Raw genomic sequence first — 25886 nt, forward strand, 5'->3', positions numbered from 1 at the left:
AAAAAAAAAAAAAAAAATCAAGACTCAGTGCTGTGCGTGAGAGGAAATGGGAAGCGGTAGGTATTGGGGGCTGAGGCGGGGTGGTCTTCTGTCAAATGCACTGGATCCCCCCCGTCGCACCCACCCAGTGGTTCCAATTTAAAAATACTTGGCTCTATGACACGAATCTCATTTTCTACTTACTTAGCATATGAGAAGCGCGTATTGTATGCTTCTTTCTTATGTAGAGTCAGATATTCAAAACATCCAGTGATATATTAGATAGCAGGTAAAGTATGATTTTTTTAAAAAGCCACCAAAATAACTTCTTACAAATCGGAATCCTTCAAATGCCACAACTGTGTTCATGTTCCAACTTTTGGTTGTATTTACATTGGTTCAGTTTGTTTTTGCAGTCATAATTAAATCTTAGAAACAACCCAAATGCGCATTAACCGAAGCATGGATAAAAAAGATGTGGTATTTTTATACAATGGAGTATTACTAGCTATAAAGAAGGGTAAACTTGATACTTTTGTAGGTAAATAGATGCAACTTGAGACCACACTCATAAGTGAAACAAGTTAGACTCCCATGTGTCAGCATTGTAGTGTCTCCCTGGTGTGAGAAACTGAAAGAGTAAATAAGGTCTAAAATGTACAGTCGGGCCAAGGATATAGCTCAGTGACATAACTACCTGCTTGGCAAGCACAAGGTCCTGAATTCAATTCCTGGTACCACAAAAAATAAAAATAAATAAATAAATAAATAAATGTACAATAGGTGTTGTGAAGTGGGAAGAAATTGTTCAAAAGGAAAAAGGAACTAGGATGGGGGAAAAGGGAGAGAAAGGAAGGGAAAGGGAAAAAATGCAAGTTAGTTATACTGCTGGTGTCTCTTAGCTCATCGAAAAGGAAGGTTTGTGCTAATATCAATTGGAGAACTTTTTATCCCTATATATTGTACTCTGAGTAACTACTTCAAAGATAACAATATATAATATATTGTTATTCTCCTATTATTTTGTTATGAAATTTTGTTTTACTTTTTTCCCATAAGATAAAATTTACAAAAAGACATCTATGCAGTGCTGGAGGGCTCAGATTTGCTGAGCTGAGCACTCTCCTTCATCTTGCTCACTCAGTTTCACAAACCTAAATGTGCAGACCACACTATCAGAGTAGACGGCAAAGGTCTGTGGCTCCTTGGTACAGCCGCATTGTCCTTGGCTGCAGTAGTCATTCCTGCGCCAGTTTCTTCAGTACCAACTGAAAAGAAGTGATATCAAACAGCAGCAAATCTCAGTATTTTCAGATTATTTTGGAACAAGGAATAGTGTAACTGCTACATAGCTGTAAACATAATGGACTCTTCTCAGGGTGACTTCTTTCAGTTCCTTTCTGTTAAAAACAGTCTTGTAGGAATTTCTGGTTTCTGCTTGGAGGTGCAAGTAGAGCCACTCACAAGATGACTCCAGGTTCTGTACTTACCTGTCATGATGCGGTGCTTTGCTCTGGGACTTCCTAGGCTCCAGAACTGTGAAAAATGAATTTTCGTTGCTTATAAACTACCCAGTGTACAGAACAGAAGCCTGAGTAGCCTTGCTGTCCTTGAGAGCACAGGGGAGCTAGAGTAAGCTCTAGGCTGCTGCATAATTGCTGTGGGAGCCTGCTAATAAAGCGGGTCACTTGCTGTGGCCCTGCTGGCACCCTGCGTTTTCTGTCTTTATACCCTTCTAAGTGAACCAACGCTAAGGGTGACTGTGCGTCTTGTAAGATTGATGTCTAGTCAAAGTCGTCTCCAATCAAGTGAGCATTTCTAGGTAAGTACCTAAATGTACAGATTCTGTCTTTGTTAATGGAGGTTGGACAGATCAGAAGTGTCACCTCTTAGGTTATAGATGAAAAAATTACTTCAGCACCAAATGTCTTGTCCAAGGCCTCAGGAGTAGTTATAACCATTGACTCAGTGATGATTCTTGAGACTGTCAGTAGTTCTAGATGACTTGAAGGCCTGGTGCTTGGAGTGGTTAAATTTAGCCACTGTTGTATTAATTATATTGGAGATTGTCTTCCAACATGAGAAGGCTTCTTCCTTTTTGTTTTTGTTTTTTGTTTTTATTTTTTTTTTGGTTTTTCTCTGGTACCGGGAACCGAACTCACAACCTTGCACTTGGCCAGGCAGGCACTTTGCTGCTGAGCTAAATCCCCAGCCCCTGTTTTTGTTTTATTAAAACTGCAGTAAATATTTCTTCAGAAGAAAAATTTTAAATTGTTTAGTTTTTTTGAAATAAAGTTAATATAAAATTCACAATTTTAATGCCAGGCCTGGTAACACACACCTGTACTCCCAGCATTCGGGAGGCTGAGGCAGGGGGATCATTGCAAGTTCAAGACCAGCCTGAACTGCACAGCGAGACCCTGTCTCAAAAAGACCAAAAACAAAATGAAATAAAATTCACAATTTTAGCGATTTTAAAGTATATATATATAAGTTGTTTTCAGCACATTCACAATGTTATGCCGCCATCACCACCACCTAATTCCAGACTGTTCCTGTTGAAGAAATCTTATGCTTCCCAATTCCCTCCTTCCCTGTCCTCTAACAACCATTAATCCTTTTTTTTTTTCAGTGCTAGGGATTTAACCCAGGACCTTCCCACTGAGCTACATCCCTAACCCTGTTTTTATTTTTTGAGACAGAGTCATTACTATCTGTCACTATAGGTTTGCCTATTTGGGACATTTCATACAAAGAGAATCACACAATGTATAGATATTTGTGAGTGCATACCTTCACTTAGCATAATATTTTCAGATGAAGAGTAAATAAGGTTCATCCAGGTTCTAGCAGGTATTGGAGTATCATTCCCATCCTGGCTAATTAATATTCCACAGTATGGATATGCCAGTTTGTTTCTTTTCACTTGCTGATAGACATTTGGGTGGTTCCTAATATTTTGTCTATTGTGAGGAGTGCTGCTGTGAACAATTTAGGTACAAGTTTTTGTGTAACTTTATGTTTTGAATTCTCTCGGATGTATACACAGGATTGGCCTTGCTGGGTCATGTGGTGGCTTTATATTTCACTAATCATTTACTATCATGGAAGACCAGTGCTTCATATGTGGCTAGAGAACTGCCTCATTAAAAGTGCATCCATTCAGTCATTTGGCATTCAAAAAAATGTTTGCAAGGATCATTGTTACCTGAATCTTGGTAGCATCACAGCTAAATTGCCCATGTCACTAAAGACAGCAGAGCTTGAGGTGGTCCTATTTCCTGACAGTTGGCAATTGCCTCCACTTTCCTGTGATAAAAGGCACCCATCCAGGAAGAAGAGGGGGCCAAGATCAGTGCTGTTTGATTCGAGTGCTGGGGAGAGTGCGCCTGTCCTGTGGCTGCAAGGTGGAGACACTGAGCTGCTGCTGTTTCAGACTGGGCTCCTTCTTACGCTTTCCTGACAGAGGGTCGAGTCCTGAGGAGAAACTTCAAGGTTACTTTTTTCCCACTTTTACCCAGTACTTCTGAGATTGAATCTTACATTTATTTAGTTTAAGGCCTCTTTTATACTATTGGATTCTCCAAAAGTTGGGCAATTGTTAACTGCCCATATTAGGAGTAAAGGTATAGACTGAATGGTTTCATTAAGTGGGATGTATATCCTTAGACCATGCGAGAGTTTCTGTTCACCCAAGGGGGAAAGCCTGTGCCCCAGCCCTGTGAACTACTTGGGCACTGTTGTGTTGGCCTAGCTGCCCACTCTGGACTCACTGTCTCTTCTGTCTCCCATTGTGGTGAGCCGTACTCAGGTGCTAGCCTTAGTGACACATATGGAGGTCATCACTTCAGGAGGGGTAAGGGGGCGCTAACTGAGCTGTCCTGGCATCCATTAATTCTTTCCTGACTCATTACCGAAAACCTCTCCCCTCAGCCTTCATTTACTTACATGTAGGCATTGTTGTAGGGGTGCTTCTGATAAAACACAATTTACAGTTAGGGTTGAGGTCCATTCTCCTACCCATGGGGTTATAGAATCTCCAGCCGCCAGTATGTTTGTGTTTTTGTGTTGTTTTGTTGTTTAGTTTTGGTTTTGTTTTTTTGTTTTGGGGGGATTGTTTGTTTTTCTCATGCTGGAGATTAGGGGCTGGGGATATAGCTCAGTAGCATGGCACCTACCTTTCAAGCATAAGGTCATGAGTTCGATTCCCGGTACCACTAAAAAAAAAAAAAAAAAGAAGAAGAAGAAGACTATTCTGGAGATTGAACACAGGGTCTCACAAATGCTAGGGAAGAACTCTACCACTGAGCTACATCACCAGCCCTTCTCCCATATTTCAGTTTTTATTTTGAAACAGAGTATGTCTCACTAAGTTGCCCATGCTGGCCCTGAACTTGGACCCTCCTGCCTCAGCCTCCCAAATAGCTGGGATTGCAGGCTTGTACCACCATATCCAGCTTTGCCATCCATTTTAATGTCACCCAAATGGTCATGCTGTGATCTGCTGGTAGCACCCTGCTGGCTTTTCAACACTGAGCAGGATTTCTTTTCTTTTCTTCCTTCTGGCATTTCAGTAGGATTTCAGGAAGAAAGAAAACATATCTTTTCAGCTGACTTTTTCTTTGCTTTTTTCTAGATCAGGACAGTCCAACCCTACCTTTTATCTCCAGAAGGGCTCTCAAGGATATGTACTCAGGAAAAAACCACCAGGTTCACTTCTTCCTAAAGCACATAAGGTATGCATGTAAATATAATGTAAATTCTTTCATGATAAATGACTTTTATATACACAATTAATTTAAATTGCTTTTTAAGGTGATTGTGTAGCTACTAAACAACAGAATATTCATCTTATTTTCAATTAAAATTTCATTTGAATTGTATCCTTGCTTATTTCTAAAAAGGACTTGGGGTTCAAATCTGGGCTATCTTTAAGCCACTGATCTTGGACAACACACAGTCCTCTCCTGGGCTTGATTCCTTCCTACCCGCTTAGGTGGAAATACAATCAGCCAATGAGTATTTTTCAGTATTAACTGCTAGATGTTTTGTGTCTGTTACATGTTTAAGTTATAACAATATCTACTTGCTGAATTATTTTAATATATTTGCTATGATGGTCCTCTGAGATGGCAATAAAAAGAAAGATGTGAATAAGCACTTTATAGCAGTCTCTAAATATTATACCTAATAGTGAGGATTGCAAATGTTTTTGTTAAGAACTAAGTTTTTCTGATTACCCTGAGTTGATTACTACTGAATGTATACATGAATTAAACCTCATAAATCTGTACAAATAGAGTATGTCAGTGTCTTGGTTACTTTTTTCTCGCTGTTGGGACAAAATACCTGACGCCCAAAATTAAGGAAGGAAAGGTTTATTTTACTTACAGTTTGTGGAGGTTTCAGTCTGTACTTGGCAGATTATAAGGCAGAATGGCATATGGCAGAGAACTACAGCTCATGGCTTCCGAACACAGCAAAAGCAAAAAGCACACACCAGGGCAGAATGGGGGAGGAATGCCCTCAAGCAGCGTCTTCCTCTCCCTTACGTATGCAAACTATCCATCCCAGGGTAGGCGTAGCTCTCACACCCGTCAACTCTAAAAGCCTGCCCCATGGCTGCTTGAGGCTTTGGGGGGACACACAGATTCAAACCATAACAATCAGTCAAAAAATTTTAAACTGTTTTTATATTTTCCAAAACAGGTATTATCTATGGAAATCATTGAACAGCAGTGTGCATATTTAGGGTGTTGCTGTGATCGTGCCTAATAGCTGTTTGCCAGGCCCAGCTCACTAGGAAACCAGCACTGTGAGATGGGCTTAATATCATAATATAGGAAAAGGCAGATTTTGACTTTTTGGTCCCATTATGTTCCCAGAAACATGAAATAATTTAGATGCTTAAGATAAAAAAGTTGAGTAACTTTTATTAAATCTTAACATAACATGGCTACATGAGGATCTGCACCTGTGCCTATAGATTTATGCCCCAGTAAACAATAATGAAATGTTTATAAACAGTAATATTTTGGTTCTCTCTTAATAACATCCTACAGGAACACATCAGAACATAACATAACAGGGGCTGGGGATTTAGCTCAGCGGCAAAGTGCCTGCCTGGCAAGCACAAGGTCGTGAGTTCGGTTCCCGGTACCAGAGAAAAACCAAAAAAATTAAAAAATAAAAAAAAAAAAAAGAACATAACATAACACTTTCAGCCTAAGGATAGCTCCAAGGATCTACAATTTTAACTTTTAACTGCACTGATTTTTTACACCCAAATCTGCATTTTAAAAAGCAGTCTTGCACTTTGCCATCCACTTTGTATTTGTTAGCTATGGATGTCGCTCGGTGGTAGAATGCTTGCCTAACGTCCACCAAGCCCTGGGTTCAATTCTAGCACTATACATGCACACACACACACACACACACACACACACACACACACACACACACATTCCCTCCCTCCCTGTCTCCCAGATTTCTGTGTGCTCTCCCCTCACCCATTTCGGGGCACCAGGATGGTTAGAAACATTTCCCTCTCCAGCCATTGGCACTGCCGGTTTTCCTCTCCCTTGGACTTGGGTTTAGTTACTCCCCTGCTCCTGTTGCTGCAGAAGCAACTGCTTTACTCCCTGATGTAAGGTGAACTGTACCGCTTCCCCCCTGAGAATGGTCGGTCACTGTCACCTGAGTTTGAAGCAAGGTGACTTTTCATGTAAACGAGTCATCCTTTCCTGGTCTGTATCACAGCCCTGCCCTCGTGTCCCTGTGATAGGCCTATGAGTCTGCCCAGGCTAAGGAGGCCAATTTCTTCTGTCTTATTTGGGCTCCTGTTTCAGGACCTGTTTCCTTCTCATTACTTCCTCTCCCAGTACAGTAGTTTTGTTGAGCTCCCCAGCAACCGCAGGCACCAGGGAGGATCCCAAGCTCCTGCGTTGGAGGTACATGCCTCCTTTAATCTCCAGAAGGGGAGGGTACCTTTTTCTTCCCACCACCAACCGCCTCCCCCAGCCCCTCAGCTGTCTGTGGTCCAGCCTTGAAAGAGACTTGTCTGAACCCTGTGGGGAGATATGAAAGAATGAGAACAAGCCAATTAGCAGTGGACTGCTGAGAACAAAGGAATGATTCTGGTGAACATCTTGAAATACTGTGGCCATGAGGCAGGAGGTAGCTAAGGAAAAGGCTAGAAAAGGAGAGGGCAGGGCTGCCTTGGAGCCTGTTTTCTGAAACTGGATCCACCTTCTGTGCTAAACATTAGCCTAGAACCAGGATACCTAGATCTAATTATAAAGGAAAAAGTAACCAGGGAACTTGGCTTACCACAATAAGTCCTGCTGGACCCATCCCTAGTTACCATATGACTGACTAAGCAAATCTGACCCAGCCCCCAGCCCTCTGGGCTTTGGACCTTACACACAGGACCTGAGTCAAATCGGTCATTGGCAGGAGTCTACCTCAGGCCAAACCCTCAGTCTCACCCGAGCCCTAAAGTTTAAAGCCCTCAACACCAAGCCCCTCTGGATCTGAGCTTGTCTCAGTGACCAGCTCCCACCCTGTGGAGTATATCTTTCTTTTTCGCTTTTAAATAAATCTTTGATCTTGCTGCGACTCATAAGTATTGTGTTCATTTCCTTGTTTGGGATATCAGGAACCTGCACAAGACCCCCAAGCAGGTAACAGTCAGGAATTGTTGACTTCACAGGTCCAGAACCAGGACTAGACCCCATCCAAGTGGCCATCCTTTTCCCCTAATTAAATTATCATTTTTTTAGAGCTGGTCTAATTTCTAATTGTGATGATTACATTCTGCTGTGAAAGAAATTGCTGTCATCCTCAGGATTATTAGCGATACTATTTTACAGTGATTTCTAGCCTTAGTTAATGTTAGTTCACCAGTTGTTATTAAATTTCTGTTTTGATTTTTGATAATCCATCACACTATTTAGATTGATAGAGAATTTAAAGTCCAGAAAACCTTGTTTTCCGTTGGATTCCCTGTTGCTAAGCCTTTGCTGTACTGCAGCGATGCCTCTGTCATTGGAACGGAATTTTATGTGATGGAACATGTGCAGGTGGGTTAACAGTCTTATTTTGTTGCTTTTACTGTATTTTTGATTATAAAATACTATTCTGTTAAATTTGTGTTATATTCATAACTGACAATTTATTCAATGTTTTATTCAGTTTGGCAAGAATATATTTGTATTATGTTCATAACTGACAATTTATTCAACTTATTCAGTTTTATTCAGTTTAAAATTTTGTTTCAATTTGTGTACACACAATGAACAAATTTAGTAATTAGGGCAGGGTGACTGATTCTTAATTTTTCCTCTAGGTGACAGTAAAGAGCTACCTATAATGGCAATAACCAAATTGTCCGGTAGGGCAGTAAACCAACTTCACAATAGAAAAAAAACATTAAATCATTAAGAATAAATTCAGCTTGGTTTTTTTCAAAACTTTTTTATAAGATTCAAACTGGGAGTAGTTTGACCTTTAAGTTCATCTTTGCATATCCTTGTATTTTTCCCTTTGGCATATATACTCTTGTATATATTTCACAAACAAATGTATTTATCAGATATTCCACAAAGTATTGGTTTCAGTTGCAAACATTTAAATTGCCTGTTGTAATCACTTCCACAGGGACGAATCTTTCGTGATTTCACACTTCCTAAAGTTAGCCCAGCAGAACGCTCAGCCATATATGTGGCCATGATAGAAACACTGGCTCGGTTACATTCCTTGAATATACGATCACTGCAGCTGGAAGGATATGGAACAGGTGTGGGGTACTGCAAAAGACAGGTAATGCATCCATATAAAAAGCTACTCTTTTAAGTTCTTAAAGATACAACATTCTGTATATTGGTCACAATACAAACCTATTGTATGGTTTTCTGAGACTGCTATTTTAACGTTATCCTTCAGATTGAGTTATTTTTAGCGTAGAATAATTTTGTGTCTTAGTTAAAGTTTAGTCAGCAAAAGCTTCTGTTTCAGACTCTTAATGTAATTTACCAATGTATTTTCTATCCAGTTTTCCATTGCTATGTTAGCAGATGTTTATCAGGTTTTACTGGGTATTTAATACTTGTTGAGTACTGTGTTAAATGTTTAAACAGTGGAAATAGGTTCTTCCCCGAAATCAACTGTGATCATTTTTGAGAGACTTCTACGTGAAACTCATGTACATGAAACTTGAAAATGGTATAATGTAGCAATAATTATTTGATGCCTATCACAAGAGCTATGCTATCCAGAATGTGGAGATTGGCATGCCCTTGCTTAGTTAAGGAATACTTCCTAGGAAAGATGTGTCTTACAATGACTGTTTAAGGGGGGCTGGGGATTTAGCTCAGCGGCAAAGCGCCTGCCTGGCAAGCGCAAGGTCATGAGTTCGGTTCCTGGTACCGGAAAAAAAACAAAAAAAATTAAAAAATTTAAAAAAATGACTATTTAAGGAAAGGTAAAATTTAGAGTGATAGGGAAAAGATGGTGAGCATTTCCATCAAAGAAGAGCAAGACCAGACGCGTGTGGGCGTGTCTCTGTAAGCGCCTCATCTGGGGAGTGCTTAGGAGAGAAGGGAGCGGAACTGTAGAGTGCGCTCATTATCAGCCGAGTCCTGTCCTAGGTGAGCTGTGGACATTCTCTTCCCAGCAACACTAAAGCATAGATATTTCTTCCATTTCACAAGTGAAGAAACTGAGGCTACTGGCTCAGATCCAGTTTAAACAAGTAATACACAAGTACATGGCTTAGACCAAAACCTAGGTCTGTGAGACTCCAAAGATGAAGATTATTGTTTATTGCGTAGTGTGCAGAGATAGATTAGAAAATGCAGAGAGATACAAGCAAATAAATAATATGGCTCCACTTCTTAGAGAACTGTTGAATAGATGGATTTTTTTACTTTGAATTGTAGGAATGATTGAAAGCCTTTGCACTACACATATCTGTAATATGTTTACAAGCTTCTGTGGGTATGGTAAAAGCTATTAAAATTTCTGTAAAACTCTCCTCCTTGTAGACTACATATTTCCTTTCTCTGGATTTACTTGTTTCTTGTGTCCCCTTCCAAAAATTTCCTGTTTTTTGTGTGCATTTTCTCTTCCATAAAATAGTTCCTGAATAAATATTATAACCCACATCTCTTGATGCCTAAGTCAGTGTGTCATTTTACCAGTAAAACAAAATTTGACGTAAGTGAATATGTTTTAATTTTAGAATTGCTGGATTTGACATTTTTCTTTCAATTCTATCGTTTTCCTCATTTGTCTCTTGCAGGTATCTACCTGGACAAAGCAATATGAGGCTGCTGCTCATCAGGACATCCCTGCCATGAAACAGCTATCCGAATGGCTCATGCAAAACTTGCCCGATAATGACAGTGAAGAGAGTTTGATTCATGGAGATTTCAAACTAGATAACATAGTTTTCCACCCCACAGAGGTACTGTAAGCCCTAGTTACAACAGTAAATTGAGTAGGTCTGATTTACGACAAATGCAAAGTAGATATTCCCTCCACCCCAAGAACTGAAGGAGCCCAGCCCAGCCCCAGTGTTGCCTTATAGCTCATGACTGCTTTCAGGCTCAAACTTCTAGAAACCAGTCCTGCAGGTTTTCTAGTGTAAGTAGATGCCTCTCATTAAGGCTGAGTGGCAGTGTTAATTAATGGTATCTGATTGACTACTTAAAAAAGATTTGGATTTTAACATGTATTCCCTATTTTGAAAGGAGGTTTTTATCTACTACTTAGAATGTCCCAGATTATCCATGTTCTTGCTCATTTTTTTGTGCTCTGTTTACATTTCTTTGGTTTCTTTGTCCCACATCATGAAGAATTTTTAATTTGTTTATTATAAGCTCTGAGAAGAAAGAATTCCAGAAGCCTCTTTTGAGGCTTCAAAAGAATTGCACAAGATTAATCTAATTTTGGTCTGTGTAAATGTACACAGTATATTCATCATAAAGAACACAAACAAATGAAAGATTTACAGTTCCCTGAATCTTCCTTCTTAGAGGAGCTTTTTTGGGGTTCATTAATTTTCTTACAATGCTAAAAAAATTTTTTTACAGCAAGAGGAGTTGCTCTAAATTTGTGTATTATGTCTCTGGGTTTCATATTCCTTCCCCTAGGAATGGTACAGGGGAAAATACCATTATAAATAACATTGTCATGAGTCAAAGTAATACATCAATTGAAAGTCAAAAAAACAACTTTATGTGAGCATACTTATGAGCAGAACAGAAAATTTTTTTTTTTGTTTGTTTGTTTTTTTGGTTTTTGGTTTTTCTCTGGTACCAGGAACCGAACTCACGACCTTGCGCTTGCCAGGCAGGCGCTTTGCGGCTGAGCTAAATCCCCAGCCCCAGAACAGAAAATTTTTATAGAAATATTAGTCTGGATATTAAAATTATATATAAATTAGACACTCAACTTATTGTGGGGTTGTGTTCTAATAAACCTATCGTAAGTTGAAAATGCATTTACTATACCTAATCTACGAATATAATAGTTGAGTAACACTGTGGCCTGACTGTGGCTCACTGCCACTGCCTAGCATGTGTGCGAGTACTGTACTGCATGTCACTAGCCCAGGAAAACATCAAAATTCAAAGTTTGATTTGTGGTTTGTATTGAATGTATAGGGCCTTTGCATTATGATTAACTCATACAGTCTAAATCTAGCCAGTGTGGTCATATATACCTGTAATCCCAGATCCCACCTGAGGCAGGATGATTGCAAACTTGAGGTCAGCTTGGTAAGACCTAGTTTCAAAATAAAAATTTAAAAAGGCTGGAGATAAAGGTCAGCACTTTCTCATTTCAGTCCTTAGTGTTGCACACCTTTGGTTCATTCCCCTAGCTGCACAAAGAAAAGGAAATGGTAGAGAGAGAGTAGGGAGGAAAGGAGAGGAGAAGAAAGAAGGGAGGAGGTGTGTGTATCTTTTTGTTAATGGCACTAGTGAATTCTGATTTCTTTCTGTATTCTTCAGAGAAATATCAGAATATGAGTAAATCTTTCATAATATTCTCTAAAATGGTTTGAGAGGAAATAGAATTATAAAAGACTTACAATTGTGTATTTCTGTGAGGTTTAAGGTTTTGTTTTGTTTTTTAAAGCAACAGTAATTTTTTTTTTTTGTCAAAAAACACAATATTTAAGAAACAAAACAAAAATAATTTTGTTGTATAATTTAAGAGACCAGAGAGACTGTAAGAGATTCAGGAAGATCAGTTTATTTAGGTGTACCCTGGCTTAGCAGATTCATCCAAAAGACTGAGTCCTGAATAAAGGAAGGGTTCCCATTTTATACATGTAGCTGAAGGGTTTGCCAACAGCATGAAATTTGTAGGTGGGCAAGTTTTCAGAAATAAAACAAAGGCAGTTAGTTAAGCTGTGACAGTTAAGCAACTTAACATATCTTGGTGGCCTTGCCCAGGCAAAACAAGATGTTATGGGAACAGGAGGTTATAAAACTTTACTTACAGGGACAAAAGTTATTGCTTTATTCTATATTAGAACAAAGAACAACAGCTGTAGGGAGGGAGATGTTTAGGGAAGCTCGATTTTTTCTTTTTTTTAAGTCCTGCTTCAGTTTTAGATGACAAACCTTCCAGGAATGTATGGGGTAAGTCAGTAAAAGGTTGCTAAAGGGCAGAGCAAAACAAAAACATATCATTCAGTTTATGTTTGAACAAGTATTTTAGTTGTACAACACACTCACTGTAATGTTTGGAAAAGAAACCCTTTTCCTAGAAAATGTTGTTGATACTTTTTCCAAATGTAAAAAACTGATAAATGTGTGAGCTTTTGGAGCTTGATATAAAACGTCAATGTTTTATTAATGGATATTAAACCTCAATGTTATTCCAGTTTGAAAAACAATATTTAATTAAAAACATACAAAAAGCTAATTCATTTATATTAGTTAATGTTCAAAATATATTTAAAATAATACATATATGTATCCTGGTTCTTCTAAAGTCATCCGCCTTGCAGATTTTTATATATTAATTTATGAAGAAAAAAATTATGTATAAAGCTTGTACTTTTAATGGATTTTTCTTTTTAATTTCCTCATTGTCTGTAAAACATCAGTGTAGTTGGAGAAAAGCGTAATTATAAATTTTAATTTTATAGCTAGAAAAGACAAGGATTTGTAATCTTTTTACTTTATAGCTATTTTAAAAGTATTCTCAAATAAATGCTCTTTAGTAGTTAGCTTAGTCAGTTTGGACTGTTATAGGACAGTACTACAAACTGAGTAGCCTAAAAAACAAACATTCTTGGTATAATGACACAATCCTGTAATCCCAGCTCTCAGGAGGCTGAGGCAGGAGGATCGCTGTGAGTTAGAGGCCAGTTTGAGATATGTAAGTGAGTTCGAGGCCAGGCTGCAGTACTTAGTGAGACCCTGTCTCAAGAAACAACAAACAAACATATATTTCTTGTAGTTCTGGAGGCTTCTAAGTCCAAGATGGAGGCACTGACAGAGCCTGTGTCTCGTTGAAGGCTCTCTTCTTCCTGAGTCCTCACTTGATAAGGAGCATAAAGAGCGTGAGGGGAAGGGAGGAGAGAGTGAAGGAGTAGGGGGAGTTCTCTCCTGCCTCTTATAAAGGCACTAATCCCAGCAGGAGAGCTCCACCCTCATGACCTCATTGCCTCCCAATGGCCCCACCGCCTGAAGCCATTCACTGGGCATTAGCATTCAGCATATGATTTGGGGGGCACAAGCATACAGTGCATGATAGTGGTAAAGTTAGGATTTGAACTCAGACCTGCAGACTTCTAATGATTTATTCTTCCTTCTGGACTGTACTATTTATCCACTGGAAGTGGTCAGCTTTCGTGATGTGGACATTGAAGTCCCTTGTCTTTAATATATCCTCTTCACATTCTATTCCTTTACTTATTTATAACTCTTTTGAGATGCTATAAATTCCACTGTTCTTGCTTTAGACTCTAGGAGCCCTTCATGACTTCAGTTTGCTTCTTACCCTGCAGGGACACATGGTCATAATCCATTATTTCAGATGCTACCTTCTTCACTGTCAATTTAATTAATGGTTCTGGATTGTGGCTATATAAAGTACTATGAGAACTACAAAGTTTCCTGACTTTAGGTCCTTTATTATTCTAACATTTTCTTAGCTCTTGACATTAACAGAAAAGTTCATGAGCCATGGCTCATCAAATAGCATCAATTAGTGTTCATTAATTAACAACATTTATGTCAACATTTATGTGTATTCGTGCCTATGGAAAGTTTGGCATAACTCCTAGTGGCTGAAACAAACATTAACTCTGAACTTGGGTCATGATAACTTGCCGCATAATTTCATCTCAACTGTCACTTCATCTCTTCATAAAATGTGTGACTTTTAAAATTGCCTTTTCAAATCTTCTCCATTCTTCTCCAGCTTTCAAAGTGCTGGACCCCGTCTAGTCTGCCACTCTTAGCACATGGCCTTGCCTTCCACTTGGCTCCTTTTCCTGCTAGTCACCTCCAGCACAGGGGCTTTTGAGGGATTACCTGTCCCTTGAAGACCGTTTGATATTGTGACTTCAGCCCTCCACACAATGTCCCCTTCACGTGGGCTGTTGGGTGACATTTTTATTAAGCTTCGTTGCCAAATAAAAGTCTCTTGATCCCCTGGCTTGTTTATAGTCCACATGCACTAATCTGAGTGTCATGGCTGGCCGTGCTTCTTGCTTCATTTTTCAGTTAGAAAACTCATAGTGAATTTTACTGCCTACTTTAACTACATATGACTTACGACACTCAATCTTATGTAACAACCTTGCTCCTAGCTTCCTATTTATTAAACATTCTCTTATTTTATTCCCTACTTTCATTTAGTATTTATTCTGATGAACTACATATTTCTTTTGCTTTGAATAGTAGTACACATACTTAGTAGAATTCCATAGTGTGAAAAACACACACATAAAAAACACCTTTCTGTAGAAGATAATCAACAGAATGAAAAGCTTTTCATTGTGCTGAGGTTTCAGAAAAACTATCAAAAATAATTTTACTAAGGTCTTCACTTCCAAGAAGATGGATAGTAAATGTTTGTTTCAACCACTACGAGTTATGTCAAGTTTTATAGGCATGAATACACATAAGTGTTGACAGAATTCTAATTGTTGTTAATTAATGAACACTAATTGATGCTATTTGATGAACCATCAACTTTTCTGACTGCCCATTGTTATTAATTACTCAAGATATCTTTCAGGTTATCTTGAAACTTCAGAAAACTCCAATTTTCACTTAAAAATAAGCAAACATGTATAGTATAATGAAATGTCTCATCTTTGGATATTGAGAACATAGATAACAAATAGAATGCCATAAGAGAAAAATGCATACATTTTTAATATAGTTTAGCAATCAGGTATTTTAATAATTGATAATGTAACATAACTACAAAAATAAAAGGTCTTTGCATGGCAAACAATTCAAAGAATCAACAACTGGGTTCTCATCTTATTAAAAAGCTTTTGGACATCAAAAGAAATCACCAACAGAGTGATGATTTTCCCAACAGAGTGGGAAAAAATTTTAGCCAGTTGTCCCTCAGACAGAGGACTTACATCTAGAACATAAAGAATTGGAAAAAAAAATCAGACCCCCCCCCCCAAATTCAAAGACTCAATCCAAAAATGGGAATCTGAGATGAATATGCACTTCTCAGATGAAGAAATACAAATGGCAAATAGGTGTATGAAAAAATGTTCAACATCATTGGTCATTTGAGAAATGCAAATTAAAACAACACTGCGAGTCCATCTCACCCCAGAAAGAATGGCTATCCACAAGAAATCAACGCATAACAAATGTTGGAGGGGCTTTGGGGGAAAAGGGACTGTTGGTGGAAATGCAGACAGGTATAACCACTGTAGAAGTCAGTATGGAGATTCCTTAAAAAGCTAGGATTAGAGGCCTCCTATTCCCCTTCTGGGTATCTTCCCAGGAGAATTAAAAACACCATACCACAGCAATATATGTACACTGATATTTATACCAGCACAGTAGCTAAAACTTGGAAACAACCCAAATGCCCATCAACTGAGGAGTGGATAAAAAAGATGTGGTCTCTTTATGCAGTGGAATATTACTCAGCCATAAAGAAAGATAGACTTGAGACTTTTATAGGTAAGTAGATGCAACCTGAGGCCATACGCATAAGGGAAATAAATCAGAATCGCATGTGTAAACCTTGTATTGTCTCCCTGGTGTGAGAAGCTGGAAGAGTGAGTAAGGTCTGAAATGTACAATAGATATTGTAAGATGAGAAGAAATTGTTCAAGGGGGAAAGGAAACTAGGATGGGGTAGATAGGAAAGGATGGAAGAGAAAAAAAAAATTAAAAAGCAAGTCAGTTATAACTAATGTCTCTTAGTTTATTGAAAGGGTAGGTTTGTGCTGATATTAATTGGAGAAAATTTTAATACCCATATCTTATACACTGAATAACTACTTTAAAGATAACAGTATGTTATGTATTAACTATTGTTATTCTCCTATTGTTTTGTTATGAAATTTTGTCTTACCTTTTTTCTGTAAAATAAAAATAAAAAATAAAATGTCTTATAAAATCAAGTCATGGAGAAGGGACTGACCAGTTTTTTCCACAGCAAATTTCTGTTGCAAGCTCTGTACTTATTGACTGAATAAGTACATGTTGGCCACCTCGTATGTGCCAGGTGATTTGCTAGGAACTGGTAAACAGGACGGAAAAGCTATCTGCCTTCACTTATTGTCTCTTCACACTAACCTTATATAAGCCAAGTACTTTATGGATGAGAAAATTGGGGATGTTAATAACTTGTCCAGACTTACATAGCCAGTAAATAGCAGAGCTAGGACTTAAATATGGGTCTGCCTGGTTCAAAGCCCACAGTTTCCCACAAAGCTACAGTGATAGGTGTAAGTTTGCCAGAACAGCAAGGCAGTTCAAGCACACAGAGTTTGTGGTGGCATGAAACCCAGTAATTTCCATTGCCCCGATGGGCTCCACTGTGTTATCTGGCTTGGGTTATGTGCTTGACTTATTAAAGCTGTCTCCTCCCTGACCTCCTTAGAGTCTATCCACATCATAAGCTCTGGAGTGAGCCTTTCAGAATCAGATCATGTCCCTGTCGCTCCTCTGTACAGAGATCTCTGTGCCTCATCCCTCCTGCCTTGGTTTGTTGAAATAGAGCTGTTCCTATCAGCCTGGTGCATATCCTTCCAACTATGTGATAAACTTTTTCTTTAAACAAGATGTGACAAAAGGGTAAAAATTCTCAGCAGCAAAGCTTCTCTGTTGACACAGCCCCGCACATACAGGGGAGTCCCAGGGCATGGCCCAAATGCTGACTAAAACGGCACGAGGTAAACATAGATGTAGGATCTGTTCACTCCTCCTAACAAGCCCCAACCCATTTTCCCTCGCAGATAATATATTCCCTTCGTGCGTGTTGTTACAGAGTACAGAGAGGAAAGCTTCCTGCTCTAATGGTTCCAAATTATGCAATGATTGCTTCATAATTGTACAACGGCAGGTTTTGTGTTCATACAGAAAGTATCTTGTGTAGCAATTATGGTTTTTTATCTGCAGCATGAAATAACTTACTTTAAAAGTATTATTACGAAGCCAGTGGAACACTAATCCCAGCCCCTTGGGAAGCTGAGGCAGAAGTGTTTGAGGCCAGCCTGGACACCTTAGCAAGGCCTTGTCTCAAAATAAAACACAGAAGACTTGGAGTTACAGCTCCGTGCCACCTAGATTGAATCTCAACACCAAGGAAAAAAGTATTATTGCATAATGGTATAGTATTTCTAGGCAGTTACACCCATCACTGGAACAATTGCTTAGTTATACATGAATTCTTTTTTGTGTCTGTCTGTATGTTTTGAGACAAGCAGGGTGTTGCTATGTAGTTCAGGCTGGCCTTGAACTCACTGTGTAGCCCAGGCTGGTCTTGAAATCACAGCAATCCTCCTACCCTAGCCTCCTGAGTGCTGAGATTACAGGCTTATACCACTACACCTGGCTCTATACATGAATTCTCGACATATAATTAGTCATTAGAATTTCTTCTTTGCTACAGTTCCTCTCAGGTGAGCAGTTCAGCTGCTTTGCCTGACCACATTGATAGAGATGTTAAGGCGGTATGAGGTAAAATACCGAAGGCCTAGTGGCTCGTAATGAAACCTAAGGGCTTGGTGCAATGTAGTTAAGGCTAAGTTGGTGATTTCGTAAATACGATGTGCCACTTTCAGCAGACTGTACTCTATGGCCTCATACTGGCTTTTGGTGGAAAATAGGACTTTGAGTGAATCCTGTTTCATTTGTCTCCTTATTTTAATTTTTTTGAATTTTAACATGTTAGAGATCCATTTTATTTTGAATTACAGGCTCGAGTTATAGCAGTACTAGACTGGGAGCTGTCAACCATTGGTCATCCTCTGTCGGACTTAGCTCATCTCTGTCTGTTCTACTTTTGGCCAAGGACACTTCCGATGATAAATCGAGGATCTCATATCCAGGAAAGCATAGGTACAAAAGCATTATGCTTTTGAAATTACCCTTAATACAAAATTCTCTTTAATAATATTACCATTTTAGATAATTTTTGTTTCTTGACGATGTTTCTAATTTATTTTATTTAATTTTTTGAATTTAGCATTCCTCTCATAGTAATTAATGATGAAATATCCTTTGTATAAAATGTTCTTTTTTTTTTTTTTTTTTTTGGTTTTTTCTCCGGTACCGGGAACCGAACTCACAACCTTGCGCTTGCCAGGCAGGCGCTTTGCCGCTGAGCTAAATCCCCAGCCCCTAAAATGTTCTTTTCAGAATCAATATTTAGAACATGTTATATTGTGTGAATTATGGCTATTTTATTCTGCTTTACATATATATGCTGTATTATAACTTTTTGAAATATTTCTCATGATATTTTTGTTAAAGTTTATATTATGTGCTGTTTCTGTAGGGGTACCACCAATGGAAGAACTGATTTCAGTATATTGCCGCTGCAGGGGAACTAATCCTATTCTTCCTAACTGGAATTTCTTTCTTGCCCTTTCGTATTTTAAATTGGCTGGAATAGCACAGGTAATTAATTGTTTTAAACATGTATTTCACCAGTTTTTACTAGTGTAATGTTAAAAATATTTTCTGGTCTGTAGGGTGTTAATATTTTGTTATCCTAGACAATTTTGCATTTCATAATGAGAATTAGGTATGGATAAATATAGATTTTACAGAATAGGACTTTTCTTTTTTTCTTTTTCTTTCTTTTTTTTTCTTTTTTTGAGACAGGGTCTTGCTATGTAGTGTAGGCTGGGCTTACACTTGCAGTGATCCTCCTGCCTTAGACTCCTGAGAGCTGGAATTATAGGTGTGTACCAGCATGCCTAGCTTTAGAATAGGACTTTAGTTAAAAAAAAAAAAAAAAAGAGTTGAATAGCAAAATTTATTATCACTTTTTTGAACAATAAACTTATAAAGTGGAAATTGAGATAAAGTTATATGACAAAAACAAAGAAAAATCATATGAGAATTGGCCATTTCCTGAATATAAAGTGTATGAACAAACTAAGATCTTTTGATGATCTCTGCCTCAGACTAAAAAGCTCTTTATTAATCAGGGAAATGATGGGGGAAGAATTATCGAAGGCCGGCACAGTACCTAGCATGTTGTAGTCTTTCATATGTTTATGAGTAAATGAACGAGTACAAATTTCCATTTTCTTTATCTTATTCTTGTGGTTAATTTTGAGAGCAAATTGAGCATAAATTTTGGTTTTTCCCATTACATTTTAATCTAAACAAATGTCTTCTTTATATTAACCCAGTTTCTAGGTCTTCTTTCTATTAACCCATTTTAAATCTTAATGAGTTTAATAAATTGAGATACTTCATTAAGACTAAGATTTAGAAGAACAGTAAATAAGTATATAAAAACAAAACAAAAAAATAGAAGAACAGTAAATAAGATTCTAGAAAGAAAAGTAATGGGAAAAGAAGGAATAAGGAAAATGGTGGTTATTTTTCTCTGTTCTCAGAATTTATACCATCCATGAACAATTGAAAGATCTTCTAAGAAATACTTATGTCACAGCTCATCCTATATTCTAAGAGTTGATCATGTTGCTAGATATGATGATTACACATCAGTAATACCAGCACTTGGGAGACTGAGGCAGGAGGCTCATGAGTTTAAGGCTAGCAGGAGCTACCTCGGGAGGCCCAGGCCATATTGGACTACATAATGAAACCCTGTCCCAATAAATAAATGAATAAATGAATGAATGAATGGGAGTTGGCTGTGTTGAATAAACAGGTTTCTCAAAATAGGTACCCTTCTGTATTGTCAGGTTACACAAATCAGATACCAAATAGGATCTATGTTTAAAATGACTTTCATTTCAAATAAAAGTTTGAAATTGGTTATGGTTGAAGTTACAGTGATGTCACTAGCTGTGTAATGACTGGAAGTACAGAAATGGCAAGTTATGAAAAAGACTGAACGTCTTTTTCCAGCTAACATTGCATCCAGCTAACATTGTTCAAAAAAGACACTTTTACCTAAATTCATGGTCTCCAAATGAGATTCAATACTAGAGGTCATCTCATTGCCTTCTTCTTGGTTTTATATATATATATACGCACACACACACACATGCACACACACACACACACACACACACACACACACACACACATATATATATATATATATATATATATATATAAAATCTCATTCTTTAATTTTACCCTCACTGTGAAGGGAAGGTAGGGATCCTTAAAGATGATGTATCTTGCAGGTTTGGTGTCTTAGGTGACTTCAAATTCTCAAGTTTGGTTTGGTTTTCAGTGACACTTCTGCCAGATGAGAGTGTTTTAAATACCAGATGAGTTGATTCTTTAACTTAGAGGGGTGTAGTTCCCGTTGCATATAAGTTTACAGCACTGGTCTCACATCTTTACCCCATGAGGCTAGTTTCCCACATACTGAGAACCTGTAGAAAGACTGATTGCACAGTTGAAGGACAATTTTCAGTGAATTTTAATTATCCTTTGTTAATTTACTTATAGGGAGTGTATCATAGATATCTTTTGGGAAATAATTCATCTAAAGATAGCTTTCTGTTTGCCAATACTGTGCAACCTCTGGCAGAAACTGGATTACAACTCTCAAAAAGGTAAGAAAAAACATTCCTTGGATAACTCAAGCTTGGGTAATTATGTTTCAGTAAGTTCAAGGAGGGTATATTCATTCAGTTAATCAATTCAACACAGTGTATTAATTTAGTTGACAATAATTATTAGGTATGCGAAGGTTATAAATTTAAGGGGATAGACAGTATATGTCTTGCTTATGCCATCGTGTCGCATGGTAGTTTTTGGTAAGTCTCTTACATGCCTAAACATAAACTGAGCTTGCTGAAGGGGTAGCTCAGTAGAGCACTTGCCTAGCATGTGTGAGGCTCTAGCCTCAAACACCAGTACCATAAAAAAAAATTGACCTGAAATATAAAGAAAATTTATATTTATATAAATAAACTCTCAAATATTTCCTTTGAAAACTTAAAGTTACTTACACAGACCTATTTAAAATTATGTTACACAAGATTATTTATCAATTTAGAAAAATTGCTTTCCCGCACATTCACATGTCCTGGGATTTTATTCAGACCCTTCAGAAGCGTCTGAAGCCCTGCCTCCTGCTGTGGAGTGCTGTGAGGCAGCCAACAGCCTGTTCCGTCACACCTGCATTACTCACTGAATGCACTGTAATGCTGACCCCACCCTAAGCTACAAGTACTCATGGCATAACACTGTAGCAGTTGTTTTTCACAGTTCACCTTGTGAACAGATATTTGTGATCTTTACAAAACAACAACCAACCGTGTTTTGCTTCATATTTTACTTTTATCTTTTTGTTTGTTTGTTTCTTGAAACAGGGTCTCACTATGTAGTTTAGGCTGGTCTTGAACTCACCATGTAGCCCAGACTGGCCTCGAACTTTCAGTGATTCTCCTGCCCCAGCCTCTTAAGACTGGCATTGTAGGAAGGTACCACCGTGTCTGGCATACCTTTATCTGTAAAGGTCTTTATAACATTCTGCAGTTGTATTCGTGAGGCATGTGCTAAGAATAATAATTAGATTTGTATAGAATATCTTCACTTCCTCTTTTAGTGATTATGACACTGGGCTTCAGTAAAGATTCAGAACTATATTTTTTGCAAATAGTGCTTTAAGCATTAATGTTCCAAAAAAGTGATTCTACATTTATCTCATAATTTGAAAGAAAAAAGTCTAAAACTTTCTGAGGAATATTTTTGGGAAGTTGAGGAAGACTTCATGTTATCTTCAGAAATATGTATAATGATTTTGCATGTCTTTGTAATCTTGTTTTTTTCTTTTTGGTAAAGAACATTCAATACGGCACTGCCACCGGTTGGTAGTACAAGACACTTGTTTGTACAGACTAGAAAAGGCCAAGAAGTTCTCACTAAGGTGAAGCAATTCATGAAGCAACACATCCTTCCAGCAGAGAAGGTATTATATAAACAATCTTTTTGTGCTAAATGACTATTGGTGAATACTGCTATTAAATCTCTGCTTGTAGGAGAACCATGGTGTCATTTTTCTTTTAATGAACCTTAGTCAGACTGCCCTCCTCACTTACCAGTGAGCCTGAGAAATTCCAAGCTACTAATTTATGCCAGGGTGTGTGGGGCAGGGGTGTAGGTAAATTTGTAGAATTAAAACTAAACCAAAGAGAATTAGCACTTAGGAGCCTGAATATATTGGTACAAAACACTATCTTGGACTCCTTTTCCTAGGACAGTGGCTTTCAGTTTTTTTTCTTTTAAATAAATATGGGCCCTTTGAGATTTAATGGGAACTGAAAACTTCACAAAGTGAACGACATACCAAGAAAATTATATACCTTATTTGAAAGTGTTCACACATACTACCCCTTTCTCCCATAATCTACTATACTAAGGTGTTAAATTTCAGTAAGTTCAAAGAGAATGGAGAGGCAACATGATGTGTTCATTCATTTAATTTACAGGTAATTATCAGGTAACTAATGATTGGTTAGACACTTGGGGAGCAATTGAATGAAAAAACAAGACAGACAGGGCTTATGCTCCTACGGAGCTTATATTTTAGCTGGAAAGAAAGGCACTAAAAAAAACAGCGCTGTCAAGAAAAGATAAAAGATTTTATGAAAATTATATAATCCCAGCACTGGGAGGCTGAGGCAGAAAGATCACCAAGAATTTGAGGCCAGACTGGGCTACATAGTGAGATCAAGACCAGCCTGAACTGCAAAGTGAGAAGGAAATCATGTGGGGATATGAGTGAGCAGAACAGTGGTACAGAGATTGGAAGGGTCTGGCTCCTGTCGGTCCTGCCGCAGGTGAGGTGGTCTTATGTTGGTTGGCCTTGCAGGGCCTGGTGTCTTCATCTCTACTCTGGGAGTGGGTCTCACTACATAGACAATAAATCCCCATTCTGATTGTCTGTGTTGGTGAAGGTTTAGAGCTAGGCTGGCAAAATCAAATAGAGAACTTTAAAAGATCAAAATTCTTTCAACAAAAGTATTCAGAGCTGATATGTGTTTGTAGAACAGTTGGTGCTGTTGTTTGAATTATGTGGATGATAATCACATTTTAATAAATATCTGGTTGAAATGAACGTCTCTTATGCAGCAGTATACAGTTTCTTTAAAAAGTAATTCAGTGTGGGGAAATCTTTCTAAAACAGTCACCTCTCTTGTCCTGCGGTTTAGGTATCACTGGGTGTTTTCTGTGCTAGTTTATACTTTTTCCTTCTTAGTTTTAAAACTGAACTTTTGTGTAGCAAAAAGAAATTGAAGGCTGGGCACAGTGGTGCACACCTGTAATCTCCACTGCTCAGGGGCCGAGAGAAGAGGATTGTAAGTCTGAGGCCAGCCTGGGCAGCTTAGCCCCTGGCTCACTATCAAAAAAGCTGAACGGGCTCAGTAATAGAGTGCCCCGGATTCAATGTCTAATACAGAAAAATAGGAATGAAACGACTTTAGTTCAAGATGGTGGTATGAAGTCAGCATTTCCCTCCTTCAAATAAATCCCCACTGCATTCATAATAAAGCCATCTTTAGAAAATGGAATAAGGTGGTGAAAGCATGGAAGCGGGAGGCGTGACATACCAGAGGATGAAAGGTTTGACAAAGGAGCAGAAATTAGATGCGGAAGCCCCAGTGTGTCATATCCAAGAATAAACTGTAACGGAAGAAGCCACGTTGGAAAAGAACTGTGAAATAAGAGATGGCTGTAGCACAGGTGGCAACTGCCTTTCAGCTGAGGTTGGTAGATGAAAAGGGGAAGAAAAACCGTAAAGACCAATTGAAGAGTTAGCAGATGGCTGCTTGGCTTGGTCTGTTTTAACCCTGCATAGCAATAGCATTTGCCCCGAACAGAAGGTTGAAACAGGGCTCAAAAAAGGAAAATAGCAACTGATCTGTTCAGAGAAGCCAGGCTTCAACGTAAGGTTAGTAGGCTAAAGTAGGACCCTCCAGGGTTTGGCTCTCTCTGTTTCAGGGTTTTGTTTTGTTTTATTTTTTTAGTGTGTGTGGTGGGGGTGGGTGGGTGGAGACCCCAGCTTGCCTCTGAGACTCCCTAATCCCTACCTGGTCACCCTAAAATGAAGCCTAAGTCTTGGCGCACCTCTGCCTGCAAGCAGCCCAGTGTTCAGTGCACCGGCACAGTGGCAGGGGGAGCCAGACAGTTCTGTTCTTTCATTTATCACTGTGAGCAGCAGGGAGGGGGTCCTCAGCACAGTGGTCAGGGCCACGGCATAGGCTGTGGTCTCGTACAGTATCATACAGCTGTTAAGACATGTGCAGCAGATTTGCAAAAAAGGAAAACAGCTTTAACAGAAAAACTGTCCATGTTTTGTGTCACAAGGACAGCCACAATCATGCTGTCTCTTGTGATTACAGGCATGCGCCAACACACTTGGAGAAATGCAAAAAAATTTTAAAAATCAACAGTACATTGCTGCCTGGCATGGTGGCACATGCCTGTAATTCCAGCACTTGGGAGGCTGAGGCAGGAGGATTGTTGCAAGTTCGAGACCAGGCTGGGCTACAAAGTGAGCTCAGGGCCAGCCTGAACTGCAGAGTGAGACCTTGTCTCAAAAAAGACAAAAACAAAACAGAACAAAACAAAAACCACAGTACATTGTTAGACTCAGTAGGAAAGTATGATTAATGTCACTATTATGTGGAAGGTGTCTTCTCCATAATATACTATGTTGCCACTTCCTGTTTTACATGCTATTTTAGGATTTTTTATCAATTTTAAATAGGAAGAATTAGCTTTTACCATTTTTCAATATAATGGATTTTGTTTTCACCTGATGGTATTCAAGGAGTTTCAAAAGCCCAGTAGAACTGTTTCCTGAATCTAAACATAAATAAAAAGCCATTAAGAGCCTTACTAGCTAAAGACACACTGTGAAATGTTGGTGTGTTGCATAATAACTTCATTTTCTAGATATCTGTTTTATGTAAACTCAAGTTACAATGGTGCTGGACAGTTTTATATCGGTTTTCCCTTCCATTCTGAAAAAGCTATTTACTTTTTTCCAGGATCTCTCCAAATGTATATATCCCACTGCAAGGGATAAGTACTGTTCAGAAAGGCACTTTTTACAGACATTGGTAGGAGTTATTCAGGGAAGAAAAGCGCCCATTATCAGATGTGGACGTGTCTCAGATTTGAAAGATTTACAGAGACAGCATGATTTATTTCCTGAACATTATTGTTTAAGGGGCTGGGGATTTAGCTCAGCGGCAAAAGCGCCTGCCTGGCAAGCGCAAGGTC

General features: G+C 38.4%; 1 protein-coding gene across 2 annotated transcripts in view; it reads left to right on the plus strand.

Annotated features, from left to right (window-relative positions):
- The window catches only part of Acad11 (acyl-CoA dehydrogenase family, member 11), a gene marked incomplete at its 5' end in the record, with an annotated part of 81459 nt that overhangs the window by 8157 nt on the left and 47416 nt on the right, over positions 1-25886 (plus strand). For both annotated transcript variants that reach the window (XM_005406834.2, XM_005406835.2), the window contains 8 exon segments: positions 4616-4715; positions 7935-8060; positions 8638-8799; positions 10280-10444; positions 18410-18551; positions 18991-19112; positions 21099-21205; positions 22440-22566. In XM_005406834.2, the coding sequence (XP_005406891.1) occupies positions 4616-4715; positions 7935-8060; positions 8638-8799; positions 10280-10444; positions 18410-18551; positions 18991-19112; positions 21099-21205; positions 22440-22566 (1051 nt within the window).

The sequence above is a fragment of the Chinchilla lanigera genome, unplaced genomic scaffold (assembly GCF_000276665.1).
Source record: "Chinchilla lanigera isolate Chin_1 unplaced genomic scaffold, ChiLan1.0 scaffold00100, whole genome shotgun sequence".
Classification (NCBI taxonomy): domain Eukaryota; kingdom Metazoa; phylum Chordata; class Mammalia; order Rodentia; family Chinchillidae; genus Chinchilla; species Chinchilla lanigera.